Below are 15,831 nucleotides of genomic sequence, written 5' to 3'. Positions count from 1 at the left end.
GCCCAGTGGTTGAATGTTTGTTGTGTCTTGTGTAATGGTATTTTTCAGTATATCCATTTATATTGTTCATTTACATATTAAACTATAGTCTGCTAACAACTGTGGTAACCTTTCACACACTGAACTCTGTTTTTGTGCTGACACACTGAATGCCTAAGGTATCTTTGTTTGCTGCAGAAGCAACTGTAATATCTGCAGACCTTGAGATTATCTCCTGTGAACCTCTCGGTGTTTTGGAAATAGAAACTCTTTGAACACAGATGCATGATTGTTCTCAGTGTATCCTCCTTTTGTGTGTGACGTTATCCTCTGCTTTATATTAAACTGAATCTTCCTTTATTCTTTTCTGCAACATGCCTCTGAGTGCTGTTGTAGACAGCTCCTTTCTGCAGAAATAACTCATTCAGAAGATGTATCCATCTCAGTTCTCTTTATTTCTCACTCACTGATGGTTGTTCATATATTATACAGAATTAAAGGAGACACTTGTTACTTTTCTTTTGTCTCTCCTCTATCCACTCACCCCAACCGGTCGAGGCAGAAGGCCGCCCACCAAAAGCCGGGGTTTCTGGGAGGTTTCTTCCGTTAAAGGGAGTTTTTCCTCCCCACTGTCACCAAGTACTGCTCAAGGGACATTTGCTGGGTTTTCCTCTATATTAACAACAATAATAATAAAAAGGTCTACTTTGTAAAGTGTCCTGAGATAACTTTTGTTGTGATTTGGAGTTATGCAAATAAAATAAACTGAATTAGCTGCTGGACACTGTTCAGCAGCTGGTCGCTACCTTGTCTGTCTGCTTTGTGGTGTCAAGTAGGGCATGTACAGTGAGTTCATCAGAACAGAACTGAAAACTGCTGATGAACACAGTTTCATGCAAGGCCAAAATACACAGCACGTTAAAAGAAACTAAAACACTCAGGTGAACTTAGAGCTGCTGATAATTCTCAGTGGTTTTGTTACTGGTTTTTGACATTTGATCTATTGTTGCTATAATAATTTTGGTTAGTGCAATCTTAATTAAGCATATACCTTTTCAAAGGCATCCACATAAGCCTGGACATTTTTACAATTACGAAGTACAATAAAACACACACACTATAAATTGGTAGTGTCATCTCCTTAAATGCTGCGGTTGACAGACTGACAAACCCTCCAGCATGAACGCCTATTACTGACTTAAGTAATTACTTTTCTGAAGAGTAGACAAACCATCCGCGCCAGGAAAATGCTTGCATCCGCATAAAATTAATCATGTTAACATGACAGCTTTTGATGACATTAACTATAAAATCTGTCCTAAAGTCTTCCCTCTGTTTGATATTTTGCCTACAAACTTTTTCAAAAGCCTTTTTTGTGGGACGGTATAAAATCCACTGTAGGTATCAGCCTCAGCATTTTGTATAGTCTTGGAAACTGTATTTTTGGTATTTAAGTATTTTTTATTCTTTGGGTATATTCAGTTTAAACTAAAATAATAACTACATTAAAGTGCTTTAAGATTTAACGCAGTAGAAATCCCTTTGCAGTCACCCACAGACACCTTGTATGTTTCCTGGTGATGCTCTCCCAGATTCTCGGGACTTCAGCTCTGTCTTGTTTAAGCTCTCTCTGCCTTTAGTCCTGGCTTCAGCAAGTAGCTCAATCAGAGTGAGATCAGGTGACAGACTCAGCCAGGTGAGGATATGCCACCTCTTCACATTAAAAAGTTCAGCCATGTTTAGGATCTTTGTCCCACTGAATGATGAAATGTTGTCTGTTGAGTTTTGATGCATTTGGTTGAATCTGAGCACACAGACTGCTCCTGTATGTCTGCATTCACCCTGTGCTTCGGCAGTGAATCAATAAATGTCCATTTGAAATGAAATATTATTTAGAAATGATAAAATAATAAATGAAATATTAATGAATGTTATATTGAAGTGTGAAGCCTCAGTATTAATTACAAAACATGCAATGCCTCAATTGCAAGCAGCAAAGGGGTGACTGTGGAAGTGAAGATAATAAATGCACACTTTATTGTGATATACATTTTAATTGGATACTTTTTCATTTTTTCATTTAATGGGTTAGTGAGTCTACACTCACTAACCCATAACGAGAAGAAGACTAAGTATTTTCACAGTAATCTGCCTCCTTCTGAGCGTGTACATGTTAACACTTTATGTAATCATGACAAAGGCCTCAAAACATATTCTATTTGTTGGACACAGAACATAATTAGGATTCAGTGCAACAATATCCAAAGTACCAGTAGTATCAAACAGTACATCCATTACATCCAAAAGTGATGTTTACAGTATATATGTGTTTGTTAAAAGGCCTGTGGGTGGCAGTCCAGAGTCTCTGTGCTGCTGTTTTCATAGTCTTTGTGTAAATCCAGTGCTCCATACAGGCTCTCCAGTACAGCTAGTACTTTGCTCTGAACTGAATCCACCTGCTCTACAGGACAGTATTCATCTAGACTGGACCTGAAAAACACACAACCACATTTAACCTCTCTTTCTGTACTACTACTTTTTTCACAAGATGGGCTACATTTAAAATTTAATTCTAACTCATAATTCATAGACCAGAATCAGCTTTATTGGCCAGCTCTCAGTGGCGACGAGTAGACAAGTAAACAAGATATGACTGAGTGAACAAGAAAAGAAAAAGAATGCGCAAACAAGAACAAGGAATGTGCATTAGGAAAATAAAAATAAAGTACTTATACAGAAATGTGATCTGTAACTTTATGGCCGTTACATACCTGGACACAGTAACCATTGTAGGTTTGGGCAGAGGCGTCAGAAACAGCTTTACCGCTGAGATGAGTCTGTCGATCTCTTCATCGGTGCTGATGTGGTGAGGCAGCTCCACAGTGTCACAGGTTAACCCTGCCTGATGGACCTGGGAGAGAAAAGACAGGTCAGAGGAAGAGGAGGGGTGAAGCGGCAGAGTGGCAGATAACATGACGAGATGGGGGAGTTGGGGGAAACAGAAGAAGAACAGTAGAGGAGGAGTTGCAGATGGGAAGGGATGAAAAAAGAATGAGAATCAGGGTGAGCGAAGACTACACAGAGAGAAGACATGAAAGAACAGAGAACCAAGATAGTAACACTATAGCTATAACAGAAGTGATTTTGGATGCTGTACAGTTACAGAACAAAGGTGCATTAACTTTATTCTTACCATCTCATAGTCTGGGCATGGATTTCTTGACTTCAAACTGGAAACCAGTCGGGCTAACAAAGCCATGCTGAAAACACACATATAAAAAGTAAGATATTACATACCAGAAGTGTAGAAAATCATTCTTTATTTACTTCAGACTGGATTATATTTATCATATGTCATTATCACCAAGTGTCTGAGTTATCAGTCAATATAAGCTCATATAGTCCCTTTAAAATTTCCCATATGACATGTACACTACCTTAAGTAACAACCCCACAACTCTATGTGCCACATTTTATAGAAGGAAAAAATTACAGCTGTCTTGTGTCAGGAATTTCAGTTTACTGCTCACTATAGAGTGAGCTACTGACTGTCTATTGCACAGGGATTGTATTCACTACAAAATCAGCCTACCATACAGTCCTGGCCAAAAATATTGGCTCTCCTGCATTTCTGTCAGATAATCCACCACTTCTCCCTGAAAATTGTTGCAATCACATCAAACATGAACTGGACAGAATTCTTGACACCCTCAACTTAATATTTGGTAGCACACACTTTGGACAAAATAACTGGTATCAGTCGCTTCCTCTAACCATCAGTGAGTTTCTTACATGTCTACTGGAATTTTGTCTGCTTTGGGTCACTGTCCTGCTGTAAGACCTATGACCTCTGACAGAGACCCAATGTTTGACAGAATTCATTGGTAATCTTCAGATTTCATAATGTCACACACACAGTCAAGACATCCAGTGGCTGAAGCAGCAAAGCAACCCCAAAACATCAGTGAACCTCCATCATGTTTGACCATAGGGACCATGTTCTTTTCTCTGAAGGCCTCATTTCATTTTCTGAAAACAGTAAAATGATGTGCTCGACCAAAAGCTCTACTTTAGTCTCATCTGTCCACAGGACATTCTCCCAGAAGGACTGTGGCTTCCTCTGGTATGTTTTGGCAAACTCCAGTCTGGCTTTCTTATGTCCCTGTGTCAGCAGTGGGGTCCCCTGGGTCTCCTACCATAGTGTCCCTTATTATTCCTGACAATGTTCCACAGAGTGGACACAAGATCAGCCAGATCTCTGGAGATGGACTTGGAGCCTTGAGACTGTCGAGGCTTTTTCACTATTGTGGTTCTCAAACCCTCAGACAATCTTTGCTCTTCTTTCTTTTCTCCATGCTCAGTGTGGTCCATACGGCACAAAGGTTGAGTCAGCTTTTCTCTATTTTAACTGGTTGCAAGTGTGATTTCTATGTTGCCAGCACCTGTTGGTTGCTACAGATGAGTTTCATTGCAAATTAATCATGTGCTTGAAATATAACTATTTCAGATGATTTTGAAAACGTGTCAATAATTCTGTCCAGTCCATTTTTGGAGTTCTGTGTGGAATGTGTCTGTTTTTTTGTGTTGTTCCAAAGCAAACAAAAGAGATAAACATGAGAATACCAAAGACTTTGTGATTGCAACAATTTTCTGGTAGAAGTGGTGTGTTATCTGACAGAGGTGCCAATATTTTTGGCCATGACTGTATGATCATTATATTATATACAGCAGGAAAAGCAGGTTTATGTAATGACACCATTTTATTTAATGTTACCAGTTCCAGAGGCCTGAACTGTCATTGGCTCACACTACAACTCCAAATCAGAAAAAGTTGGAATGGCATGTAAAATCAAAATTAAAACTGAAAATAGTGATGTGTAAATCATGTGTCCTGTATGACATTGAAAACGATACAGCAGCACATTATTTGATGTGATACCTCATAAATTTTGTCTGATTTGGGGTTGTATTTATGACTTCCTAATTAATAAACCCTCAGCAGTTTACTCTATAGTGAATGGGAAATTAAAATGAGAACATGAGACTTTGGATATTTTCTAATCATCGTCATTTTGCATCGGTAAGTTTTGCATCTCTAAAACGTGCTGCAGTGCATGGCAGTGTAGGGGAGATCTGGGTCAGAAGTACCGGGGGGTGGTTGTACCACGGGCCCATTCTCCATTACCAAAAAAGTTAAAAGTTATGAAACTCACGTCAAATCATCACTCCATTTACATCAACAATCCCTTAAATCTGTGATAAGTGTTGGATGGCTGCAGATATTTATCATTCTGTGATTTTAAGGGTGTAAAGTTAAAAAAACCGAGACAATACTCTCCTCCGGATTAATATCTTCGATTGCATATTTTCAAACAGAAACATGTAACATCTCGTAGACCCATTTGTTGGTTAAATGTCCATGTTTACAATATCTGCCGTTCTATTGGGGTTATTTTGTTTCTTTACTCTAAGAAAACTATTCTCAAAGAAAACATATTTGACAGCTAAACTTTGGTACTGCAATCAAAATAAATGTATTGTAAATGTAAAAAACCCTGTAATGCTTATTTCTCTTTTTGCCGTTTGTCCATTTTGGTTGCGTTCCTAAAAGTTTTGCTCTCATGCTTATGTCTTTGTTTGTTTGTTATTTTCATGTTTGACATGAAAAGTGGCTGCACATATATTAATTATTTTTAAAAAATGAAATGAAAATGAAATGCAATTAAGTACGTTAAAAATTAAAATCAAATTGAGTAATAGCAAATTATGACCCTGTGTCAAAATGATGGACAACAAGAAAGTCTAGAGCGACCTCTTGATGGGCATCACTGTAATGACACAATCAGTGGAATTCATCTCACCTGCCAGTGGTTTTAATCTTATGGCTGTTCGGTGGATACTACACTGTGCTATACTGTAATTTGGAAATGAGTTTGAAGGGAGCTCTGGTACTGCACATGCACAGGTGTTACTTTTTGTTGATTCTAACAGGATGAGTATTACTGCAGTGGACAGTTACATTAACTGCTATACTGCAACAGTGACATGAAGGCAGAGAAGCGTTACCCGGGACTGCTGGCCCAACGTGAAACTGTTTCTTCCCCATCATCCTCTAGAAGATCAGCAAATACTGCTTCCAGATCCTCTAACTGATGTACACGGCGATCCACGCACTCATCAAGCTCCTCCTGGACACATACCCACACATGCATGTGTAAATCTAATGTTAATGAAATATTTATTGCTGGCACATGCTATTTGTAGTAACTGAAAATGATGTTCACTCACTGACAGACACTGTTTGCACTGCATATAAAATGTACAACAACACTGAGTACTCCCCTGGACAATATCAACAAAATGTTAATTACAAATCTTGTTCATTTAATAATTTCTTTTATTTGTGTTTGTATGACTTTTTGAAAAACCTTTGTTGGGTAAACACAATACCGTTGCAGCAGTAGCAGGTAAACTGACTTTCTTCAAAGCGGCCACAGGAAAAACTGATCTTTGTTGCAAAGCAGACAGGTTTATTCAGTTTTGCTGCATTAAGGTTGTACTTTTTGAACTGTAATTTCAATGTAGTCTGTTTGGTTTTTAATTATACAGAAGCTCAAATATCCTATACTAAAGGATATTACAATTTTGAGCCATTTAACATTTGAGTGATAACGCACCAGGGTGTAATCCATTTTGTTTTATTCTGTATGTGCACACTACACACATAGATACATCAGCATTTGCTCACATGTTCAACACCACCAGGTGATTTATGTGTCTCTAGTAGTACTCTGTGTGTGTATAAAAGGGTGGTTAGTGGAGGTGGACCAAGTGTAGTCCGTTGTGAAAACCATTTATAAACAAAAAAGTCTGACCTCATCGGCATCAGGGCTGGGTCCCCTGAAGTTGTAGAGCTCCTTAAGGATGGCATACTCTTCCTTGACACAAAGACAACATGGAGTTGAATTCAATTAAAGAAACATTTTGTGTTACATTATCTACAGTTTTTCCTTGTGCAGACTGACTAATAAAGTAAACTGGCCCATTTATGGTGGTTCAGGCTATAATGTCTGTTTTAGGACTTTCTTAGTTTTTTGGAGGTAGGGGTTATATTTAAAAAAAAAGTTTTATCATTAAAATTTTGTATATTTTCATATCTAAATCTTATATCCATGGACACATAACTTAAGAATAAAGAACAGACCATAACTGAACATAGAAGCCTACTTTAGTCTTAGAGAGGAGCACGTAGAGAGGAGGGGTTTAGGGATCAGAACACAATAAATCCTTAGACTCATTCATTACCTATAAATGTCTCTAAGACTTGTCCATTGCTTTGAGGGTGATACTGTATCAGGTTTCAGCCCTGTGTTTCTAATTTTTCTGGTAGCAACCCATTTGTTTCTGTCTGGATAAAGGATTGTTCCTTTAAAACTCCATGGACTCTATTTATTTTCTGAAGGTGATTTATTTCCTGTAGAAACAGGCCAGAGATCATTCCAAAGTTTGAGCTGTAACTTCCTGTTTTTAAAGAAGTTTAAATCTTTTTTTCATAAGGTCTTCAGAAAACTGTTCTCATCACAGACGATAATTAAAACATTTGTAAAAATAAACTAGGTCAAAAGCTCACTGTATTTGTAGATATTTGAAAAGAAGCTGCTGTGTTAATATGATATACCTCTGTGTATAATTCCTTGAAGGGATTCTTACATGAGAAGAAATCCAAATCAATGTCCAAGATATATGGCTCTGTCTCAAACAGAAAAGCACACAATCTCTTAACAATGTAACTGGTCGCTCCTTCATCTTCATCATCATCATCAACTCCCAAGTCTGAAGAATCACAGCCCTTTTCATCTTTGATGTTGCTGCCCTCTGCAGGCTGTAGTGTGTCAGTGGCTACGAAGTGACGCTCAGAGCTGGGTTCCCCAGACTGATGGCACTCTGTCCGGGGTCTCTTGGCAGACCACCTCTCTGTGTCCTCCTCAGTTTTTCTTTCTGAAATGAAATGTCAGATGAAGCAGCATAAGACTGTGTAAGATGAGAATTTGTCCATCCCCCTCAGTGAATTGTAAATAAAACAGATTATATAAAAACCACTGGATAAAAGAGTGAGATAAAGAACACAGATGGTAAAAGAAAGAAAATAACTATATCACAAGTAAAAAAACTAATTAAACAGAATATAAAAAACTGATAAATAATACAGTAGTATTTGTGATATTATATATATATGGGTAACTACAGGGGGCACACCCGACCCCAAAAACCCCTGAATAATAAAAATCATTCAAAACACTACCTTTTAAATGAATATGAATTACTGTATTTGGTTACACTGTAAATCATATTTGAAGTAAAACTGGAATTACTGCTTTGCGGTTGTATGCCTCCACCAACCAGTCAGACATGAGGTGACTGGCCAAATCTATTCAGTTTATCCTTGAGTCCAAGTGGATGTTTGTTCCAAATTTGAAGAAAATCTCTCAAGGTGTTTCTGAGATATCAGGTTCATGAGAATGGGATGGAGGGACAACCCAAAAACAAGTCAAACAAACTGACAAAGATCATTCAAAGATTATAAGACATACGTAATAACACCAGGTGGCGGTTAGTGTTGACGCCTCACACTGAAGTGAGTTCTAAATCACCAAAAGCAGCACATTTTCCTAGTGACCAGAGTGGGTGCCTTTGAAAGAAAAAGAAAAGCTACAGCGACGCAGAACATTTCTCTGTCCAGAGAACACTTCTTAGCTTGAGGTTCTCACAGTGTTTCTCTAAACAAATGAGGGGTGTCAGGTGGACAAAATACGTAGATGGCACTGAATTTACATAAAGGAATGCAAATGCATCACTGGTCAAACCCAGTGGAAATGTTTGAAAATTGATCCAGTTTGATCACCTGCTGGTCAAATAATGGAGACCCCCCACCCCTTATCTCCTGGCCACCTACCCCAAGTACCCACCTGTGAGTGAAACATGTCTTGGTTTGACAGGATTGACTTTGAGCACGTTCAGTCTGAGAGGTTTAGAGTTCTCCAGCTGCTCCTCACAAACATACAAACCATCACTGAGGAAATAGTTGTCTGTGCTGGTCACCCTGCAAAGAAAGTTGAGGACAGAGACAGAGAGAAATAAAGGCACTGATGGGGAGAAGGCATAGAGGTCATGAGGATTATGTTAATAACGTGTTTTTAGGGATGCACACTTAACTGTTTAACCATTAACCAGCAATAAGAATTACAACTGATTAATACTATCAATTAAATGGTTAAAAAAAATTTCTAAACAGTTTGCTGAAAAATAGGCTATAGGACCAACTTTCAACTCATGGGGGAACATGGCAGAAAGCTAATCAGATAAGCTACAGTAAGACGGGCTTCCCTAGGCTGGCCACTAGTAAGGCCCTATCTTTGGACTGGGTATTCTCCACCTCAGCTCTCACAGACTAACCACACATCACGTTGATGTGTTGCTATTTCTGAACAAAAAACAGCAGGCAATAAGTTCTGCTTTGTTAACCTGTTGTGGGGTTTTGATTATTAAGCCAAGAGCAGAGGAGGAGGTTTTCATTACAGAGCTCTTGGCACTGGAGATTTCAATGTGTGTTGCCATTAATCTCAGTGTGGGAAGTGGGCTGGTATGTGCAGGTAGGCAGCATTTCTGCATTTTACTCTTTGGAGTACTGCCAGCACTCTTTTCTGCCCTCTCTATAGGTTGGAGATGTGCTGCGTCTTGTCTGGAAGACCTCTGCCCCCCAGAAGCAGCACAAATTCAAGTTTAGGTCGCCATAAATTATCAATAATTATATTCAATTTAGTTATATCAATTCCAATCAGAAAAAAGTAATACAAATTAAAATGAAAAACAATAAAATTTTAACAATCCTCATCTTTTTCTGTCCTACACTTCCATATGTACATGTATTTCTGCATAAATTGGTCATGAAATGTGATCTGATCTTCACCAAAGTCACACATCTCATCAAGCACAATATTTATAAGCTGATAAAACACAAAGTCATTATCTTTCATGACTTTCAAGAACACACCCATTAAACATACAAAGTGATGGTGGAAAAAGCAATGGCAACACCAGGCTTCTGATGTCACTAAATGACAACTGGAGTTAGGTGTTAGCACACAAAAAAATGGATGTGTGGTTTAGAACTATCTTGACTTACAAAAACACACTCAAACAGTGTGCTGGTCAAAAGTAACATCAGCTGTGAGCCAGGCCTCACAAAAAAGAGGTCTCAGAACACCTATGATCAGGAGCTGTTGATTTGCATTTAGCTGGAAAAAGTTACATAGTCATCTCAAAGACTTTAGATATTCATCAATCCACAGTTAGACATACTGTCTATAAATAGAGACAATTTGGTGCTGTGGCTACTCCCCATACAAGTGGCGCCCAGCCTAGATCACTGGCTCCAAATGACTCCAAATACACAATGCAGAATGCTCAATGGGGTGAAAATGAACCCTAGAGTAACAGCTAAAGACTTGAAGGATTAATCGGAGTTGGTTAACATCTCTGTTCACAAGTCAACCATACGCAAAATACTGGACAGACATGGTATCCATGGCAGGACACCACGGAGGAAGCCATTGTTCTACAGAAACTACATTGCAGCATGCCTGAAGTTTGCCAAAGACCAACCTGACACTCTACAACACTACTGGGAACATGTCCTGTGGACAGATGAAACAATGGTGGTATTATTTGGGAAGCACACACAGTACTACGTATGGCATAAAAAGAGAACTGTGTACCAACATGAAATCATCATCCCAACTGTGAAGTATGATGGAGGGAGTATCATGATGTGGGGCTGGTTTGCTGCTTCTGGACCTGGTCTGCTTGCCATTGTGGAGGGAAAATGAATTCCCAAGTTTATCCAGGTATCCTACAGGATAATGTCAGGGTGGCTGTCTGCAAGCTGAAGCTCAGTACAAGCTGGTTGATGCAGCAGGACAATGACCATAAACACTGAAGTAAATCTACTACAAAATAGATTGGGAGACAGTAAATCTGCCTTTTGGAGTCTGAGTATGGACCTCAACCCAGTAGAGATGCTGTGGAATGACCTCAAGAGACGTCATAAGAATATGCTGAGCTGAAGCAGCACTGTAGGAAGATTGGTCCAAAATTCCCCCTGAACGCTGTGCAGGTCTAATCCATAGTAACAGGAAATGCTTGCTTGAGGTTATTGCTGCCAAATATGGTTCAACCACCTCATGAAAACAGTTACCATTACTTTTTCCAGCATCACTTTGTATGTTTAATGGGCATGCTCAATGAAGACATGAAGGATTTTGACTGTGTTTTATCAGCTTAAAAATATTGTGCTTGTTGATAATTGTGACTTTGGTGAAGACCAGCTCACATTTCATGGCCAATTTATGCAGAAACATCAGGAAATTGAAAACAGAGCCATTACTTTTTCTGTTTTCCCCTCATTCTTTTCCTATTTTTGATTGCACAATTTCCTATTTGAATGGATACATTGTTCATTTTTATTTTTACTGTGCAGCAGAGTCAAATTCTTTGTACGTTCAAATGTACTTGACCATTAAAGATGATTCTGATTCACGTTAAGTTCAAGGTCTGTTGTTGTTTATGCCATATTTGCACATATAAAAATAAACCCCTTATGGAAAAAAGTTTTTTTAATGGGCCACAAACAGTCATCCATTCTAAATAGCCTAGCATTTTAATCTTGTCAAGTTAACAGTTACTGGCATCAGCTATCAGTCAAGAAAAAAAAACTGAAAATGTGCATCCCTACATGTCATGAATGCTAAATTCTAATGGTTTTGCAGAAGAATATGTCTGTATTTTAGTGTATATCCTACCTGATAGTGGTGGTGGATGAATCTCTCCCCACAGCCATTATGTGCTCTCCTTCTCTGATCTGCTGGGCCCAGTATGGATGCAGCCAGGCCACACAGGACACATGGCCAGCATACACCATGGGCATTATCCAGTTTTCTATACTCAACTCACTGAAAAAAAAGCCCAAGTGGCCATTGGTGGGGTCCAAATCAATATGACAAAGGGACTTTTACAACACCATTCCATCAGTCCATCTAGTATAAGCAAATACTCTGTGCACGGCTGCAGGACAATGGAACATGGTCTCTGAGGTTTCTGCCTATATGGAGGTGAATGAAATCTTGTTTCAGGTCCTCATTGCATTTAGAATTTACATTAAAAAAAATCTACAGCAACTTGACTTTCCAGAAACAGCATCCCTGTTACTGGGGATCAGGGGTTTTCAAACTTCTGTGTCTCTTCAGCAGGGGCTGAGGGACAGATGTGAGGAAAAGATACAGCATGAAGTGAAAGGAGCAGGTGCAGTCCGGGGCTCTAAAAACAGGAAGTTACTTTTTGTAGTTAGGTCGGTTGATTTGGCCCATTTATCAACAGCTCATGGAGGCAATTAAGGTACTTTAACATCCTTAGTGTCCCTGATTGCTGTAATTAGCATCAAAAATCATATTCCTTCTCGGAGCCATAACTCAGTTGAGTCTGAACACAGGCTGAACACATTTTTAGAGTCACGTGACAAACATTTTCCATGGAAATTATAATATGCCAGATGTCCACTACAAACCTTAAAGCTGAAGTCATAAAATGATGCTCTTTATAACTGGCTCCTGGCTCCTTGAGGTTTAAAAACTGGGCCACATAAAGATATTAAGGCACTTTTTTCAGTGGATAATTGAAGAATTATGAAAGAAAAACAGCCGCAATGAGCTGAACAGATAAAGAAGTGTATATCTGAACAGGTACATCGTTCATCAGCCATCCCTCCTTTACAACCCCCTACCTACACCCAGAATTGAAATCTGGTTGGCTTTACTGAACCTGTGTTTCTAGCAGGGATGCAAAAAAAAAAAAAAAAAAAAAAAAAACAACGTTTAAACACCATTTAACCAGCCAAAGGGACATAAAGCCTCTGCTAACTAACAAGATACTCTGTTTATAGCATTAGTCCATAAATCCAACACACATTGACTAGACCCACTTCATATGTGCATGAAATAAGTCTACAGTGGCAAGAAAAAGTGTGTTACAGAGCTCTGCTGGGTTGGTCAGCTGTCCAGGCCCAGAGGCAGCAACACAAGCACACTTCATGATGCTCCTACACCAGACATAGGGATGTTCTCTGTGTTGACATGATGGTATGTTGGGATAAAATCTCCTTTTACACCATACACAGTGTTACATTTTTTCCAAACATTTCAACATCAGTTTCATCAGTGTGCCAAAGTGCTCTTTGGCCATGCTGCATGCGTACATGCACCATGACATGTGTACAGTATATGAGTGAGTATTTGAGTGATTTTAGTCAAAGTACAAAGTAGCTCTAACTCACACTTCAGTCTGGTATAAGTGTCTGGACTCCAGGTTTGCTAAATCCTGACTCCAGTTAGCTTTTGTTGATGTCATTAGACAAGGGGTTTACATACACTGTGAACGCTTGAATGAATCAGATTTGATGCAGGAACCAGAAATCTGACATGTTTTTACGGATCATGTTTAACCGTTCTAAAGGACATCTTTTTTTTGCCTGTTCACTGTGAAAACAATAATGGACAATAATAAATTGTGTATTAGTTAAACTAGATTGTTCATTATTGTAACTATGATAAGAAAAAAAAACTATGACAAATTTACACATAAATTCAAGTAATTCCAAAGGGTTCCAAGGCAATTCCAGAGGGCTCACTTACTTTTTCTTGCCACCGTAAGGCCGTGTTCGGACTGAGTTTCAAAGGTGTGAAAAAAACGCAGCCCTCTACATTCATTTCTACTGGGTTCACCACAGCTGGCACCAGCACCGCAGGGGCCTCAGGCAAAATGACGCAACCCCATGAAAACATGAATGAAGCCACGCATGGTGACTCGTCATAACGTGGTTTTCTTGTAAACGCCTACGAGACACTCCTCCTGCGGCCCCTCACCCAGCGACCAATGCGGTCCCTTGTGTGAAAACACAGCAGGGAGCTGCGTTTTCACTGGATCAATGTGATTGTATGATAATTAACACCAACAAGCTGACGTGTCACAGACATATGTGACAGCACAGTCATATGACTCATGGCACAGGTTTAAGTTCTGATGATGAAGAAATTTTGCTGAGTTAAGGCTGCTTTACCTAATTACTTTTCAGACACTACACTCAAAATAAACTGATGCCATAAGCCGCTCCTAACTGCTTTTTGCCCCTACCATTACTTCCTGTTTCCTAGTGACAACATTAACTACAGATGTCTGGTTCTGACAAACTGTACAAAATGCAGCCTCCAGTCTGAAGCTAGGCTAAAGGGTAAATCTGTCAGTCCAGTAGAACACTCTGGTTACTGCTAATGTGACACAAATCACTAATGTTACACAAAGCTCCTGTAGTGGTTCAAAACTTGGATTCAATTACTCTGAAATTAAAATCATATAAATTCAATACAGCAGTAAAATCATGACAATGCTAGGTCACCAATGTTACCACAACTTTAGATGCTTATGCATCCAGAAGGAAGACCACCACATCATTTAAATGTGGGTGCTTTGCCAGCTTTTAACACTCTCCTTAACCTTTGTTTTTCCCATTTCACATTTGTGCAAAAGAACATGACATTTTCAATCTGGCAGGTACTGTTTCAGACTTTTAGCTGCAGAGAACCACTGCATCACTGGCTATTTGAAATTACTACTTGCAGTTTGAGAAAAAAAAAACTACATACAAGTGGCAAGAAAAAGTATGTGAACCTTTTGGAATACATGGTTTTCTCCATTTGTCATAAAATGTGATCTGATCTTCATCTAAGTCATTGACAAATATGTGCCTACAAAAACAACACAAAAAATTCTGATCTTTCATGTCTTTATTGAACCCACTCATTCAACATTCAAAATGGTAATGGAAAAAGTAAGTGAAGCCCTGGAATTAATAACTGGTTGACCCCCCCCCTCCCCCGGCAGCAATAACCTCAACCAGGCGCTTCCTGTAGCTGTGGATCAGACCTGCAAATTGTTCAGGAGGAATTTTAGCCCATTCTTCCTGGCAGAACTCCATCATGTTCTTTGGATGTCTCATGTGTATGGCTCTCTTCAAGTCATTCCATAGCATCTCTATTGGGTTGAGGTCTGGGCTCTGACTTGGCCACTCCAAAAGGCAGATTTTCTGAAGCCATTCTGTTGTGGACTTGTTCTGGCTTTTTGGGTCATTGTCCTATTGCATCACCCAACTTCTACAGAGTTTCAGCTGATGTACAGACATTCTCACATTATCCTGAAGACTTTTAATATACTTGGGAATTCATCATCCCCTCAGTGATTGCAAGCTGGCCAGGCCCTGATGCAGCAAATCATGATGTTTCCTCCACCATACTTTACGATTGGGATGTTTTCACGATTTCACAGTGTGTTACACTGGCCAAAGCTTTACAGGAGATCATACACATTCACCCATTCACACACACATTCACACACACGATGACGGCTGCCGCACACTGGCCAGTCGCAAACCACCAACTTGCTGGTCAGAAGACGACTGCCCTACCTCGTAAGCTACAGCCACCTGTCCTGCCATAGACACCCTGCTTGTTCAGTGTTTTACATACTGTAGACTCATGAACATAGATGTTATCCAGTTCCAATGATGCCTTCAAATCTTTTGCTGTCACTTGAGGTTGTTTCTTTACCTCATTGATGAGTCTTCGTTGTGCTCTTGGGGTCATTTTGACTGGGCGCCCACTTCTTGGTAGAATAGCCACTGTCCCAAAGTGTCTCCATTTGTAGATTGTTTGCCTAACTGTAGACTGGTGACTTTTTAAAGTCTTTTAA

General features: G+C 39.3%; 1 protein-coding gene across 4 annotated transcripts in view; it reads right to left on the bottom strand.

The window, feature by feature from the left end:
- Window positions 1-1,991: 1,991 nt before the first annotated feature.
- Window positions 1,992-15,831, bottom strand: part of cunh5orf22 (chromosome unknown C5orf22 homolog) — a 16,001-nt gene continuing 2,161 nt past the window's right edge. Inside the window, exons 4-11 of one of the 4 annotated variants that reach the window (XM_020613377.1) lie at window positions 11,838-11,987; window positions 8,946-9,079; window positions 7,658-7,977; window positions 6,855-6,917; window positions 6,046-6,167; window positions 3,173-3,239; window positions 2,751-2,890; window positions 1,994-2,469 (exon numbers count right to left, since the gene is read on the bottom strand). In XM_020613377.1, the coding sequence (XP_020469033.1) occupies window positions 2,313-2,469; window positions 2,751-2,890; window positions 3,173-3,239; window positions 6,046-6,167; window positions 6,855-6,917; window positions 7,658-7,977; window positions 8,946-9,079; window positions 11,838-11,987 (1,153 nt within the window). In that variant the 3' untranslated portion in view covers window positions 1,994-2,312. The other 3 variants (XM_020613378.1, XM_020613379.1, XM_020613380.1) reach the window with 3 other exon arrangements.

Source organism: Monopterus albus, unplaced genomic scaffold, assembly GCF_001952655.1.
Source record: "Monopterus albus unplaced genomic scaffold, M_albus_1.0 scaffold133.1, whole genome shotgun sequence".
Classification (NCBI taxonomy): domain Eukaryota; kingdom Metazoa; phylum Chordata; class Actinopteri; order Synbranchiformes; family Synbranchidae; genus Monopterus; species Monopterus albus.
Note: the sequence above shows the minus strand (reverse complement) of the source record. Positions and strands in the feature narration are given on the sequence as shown.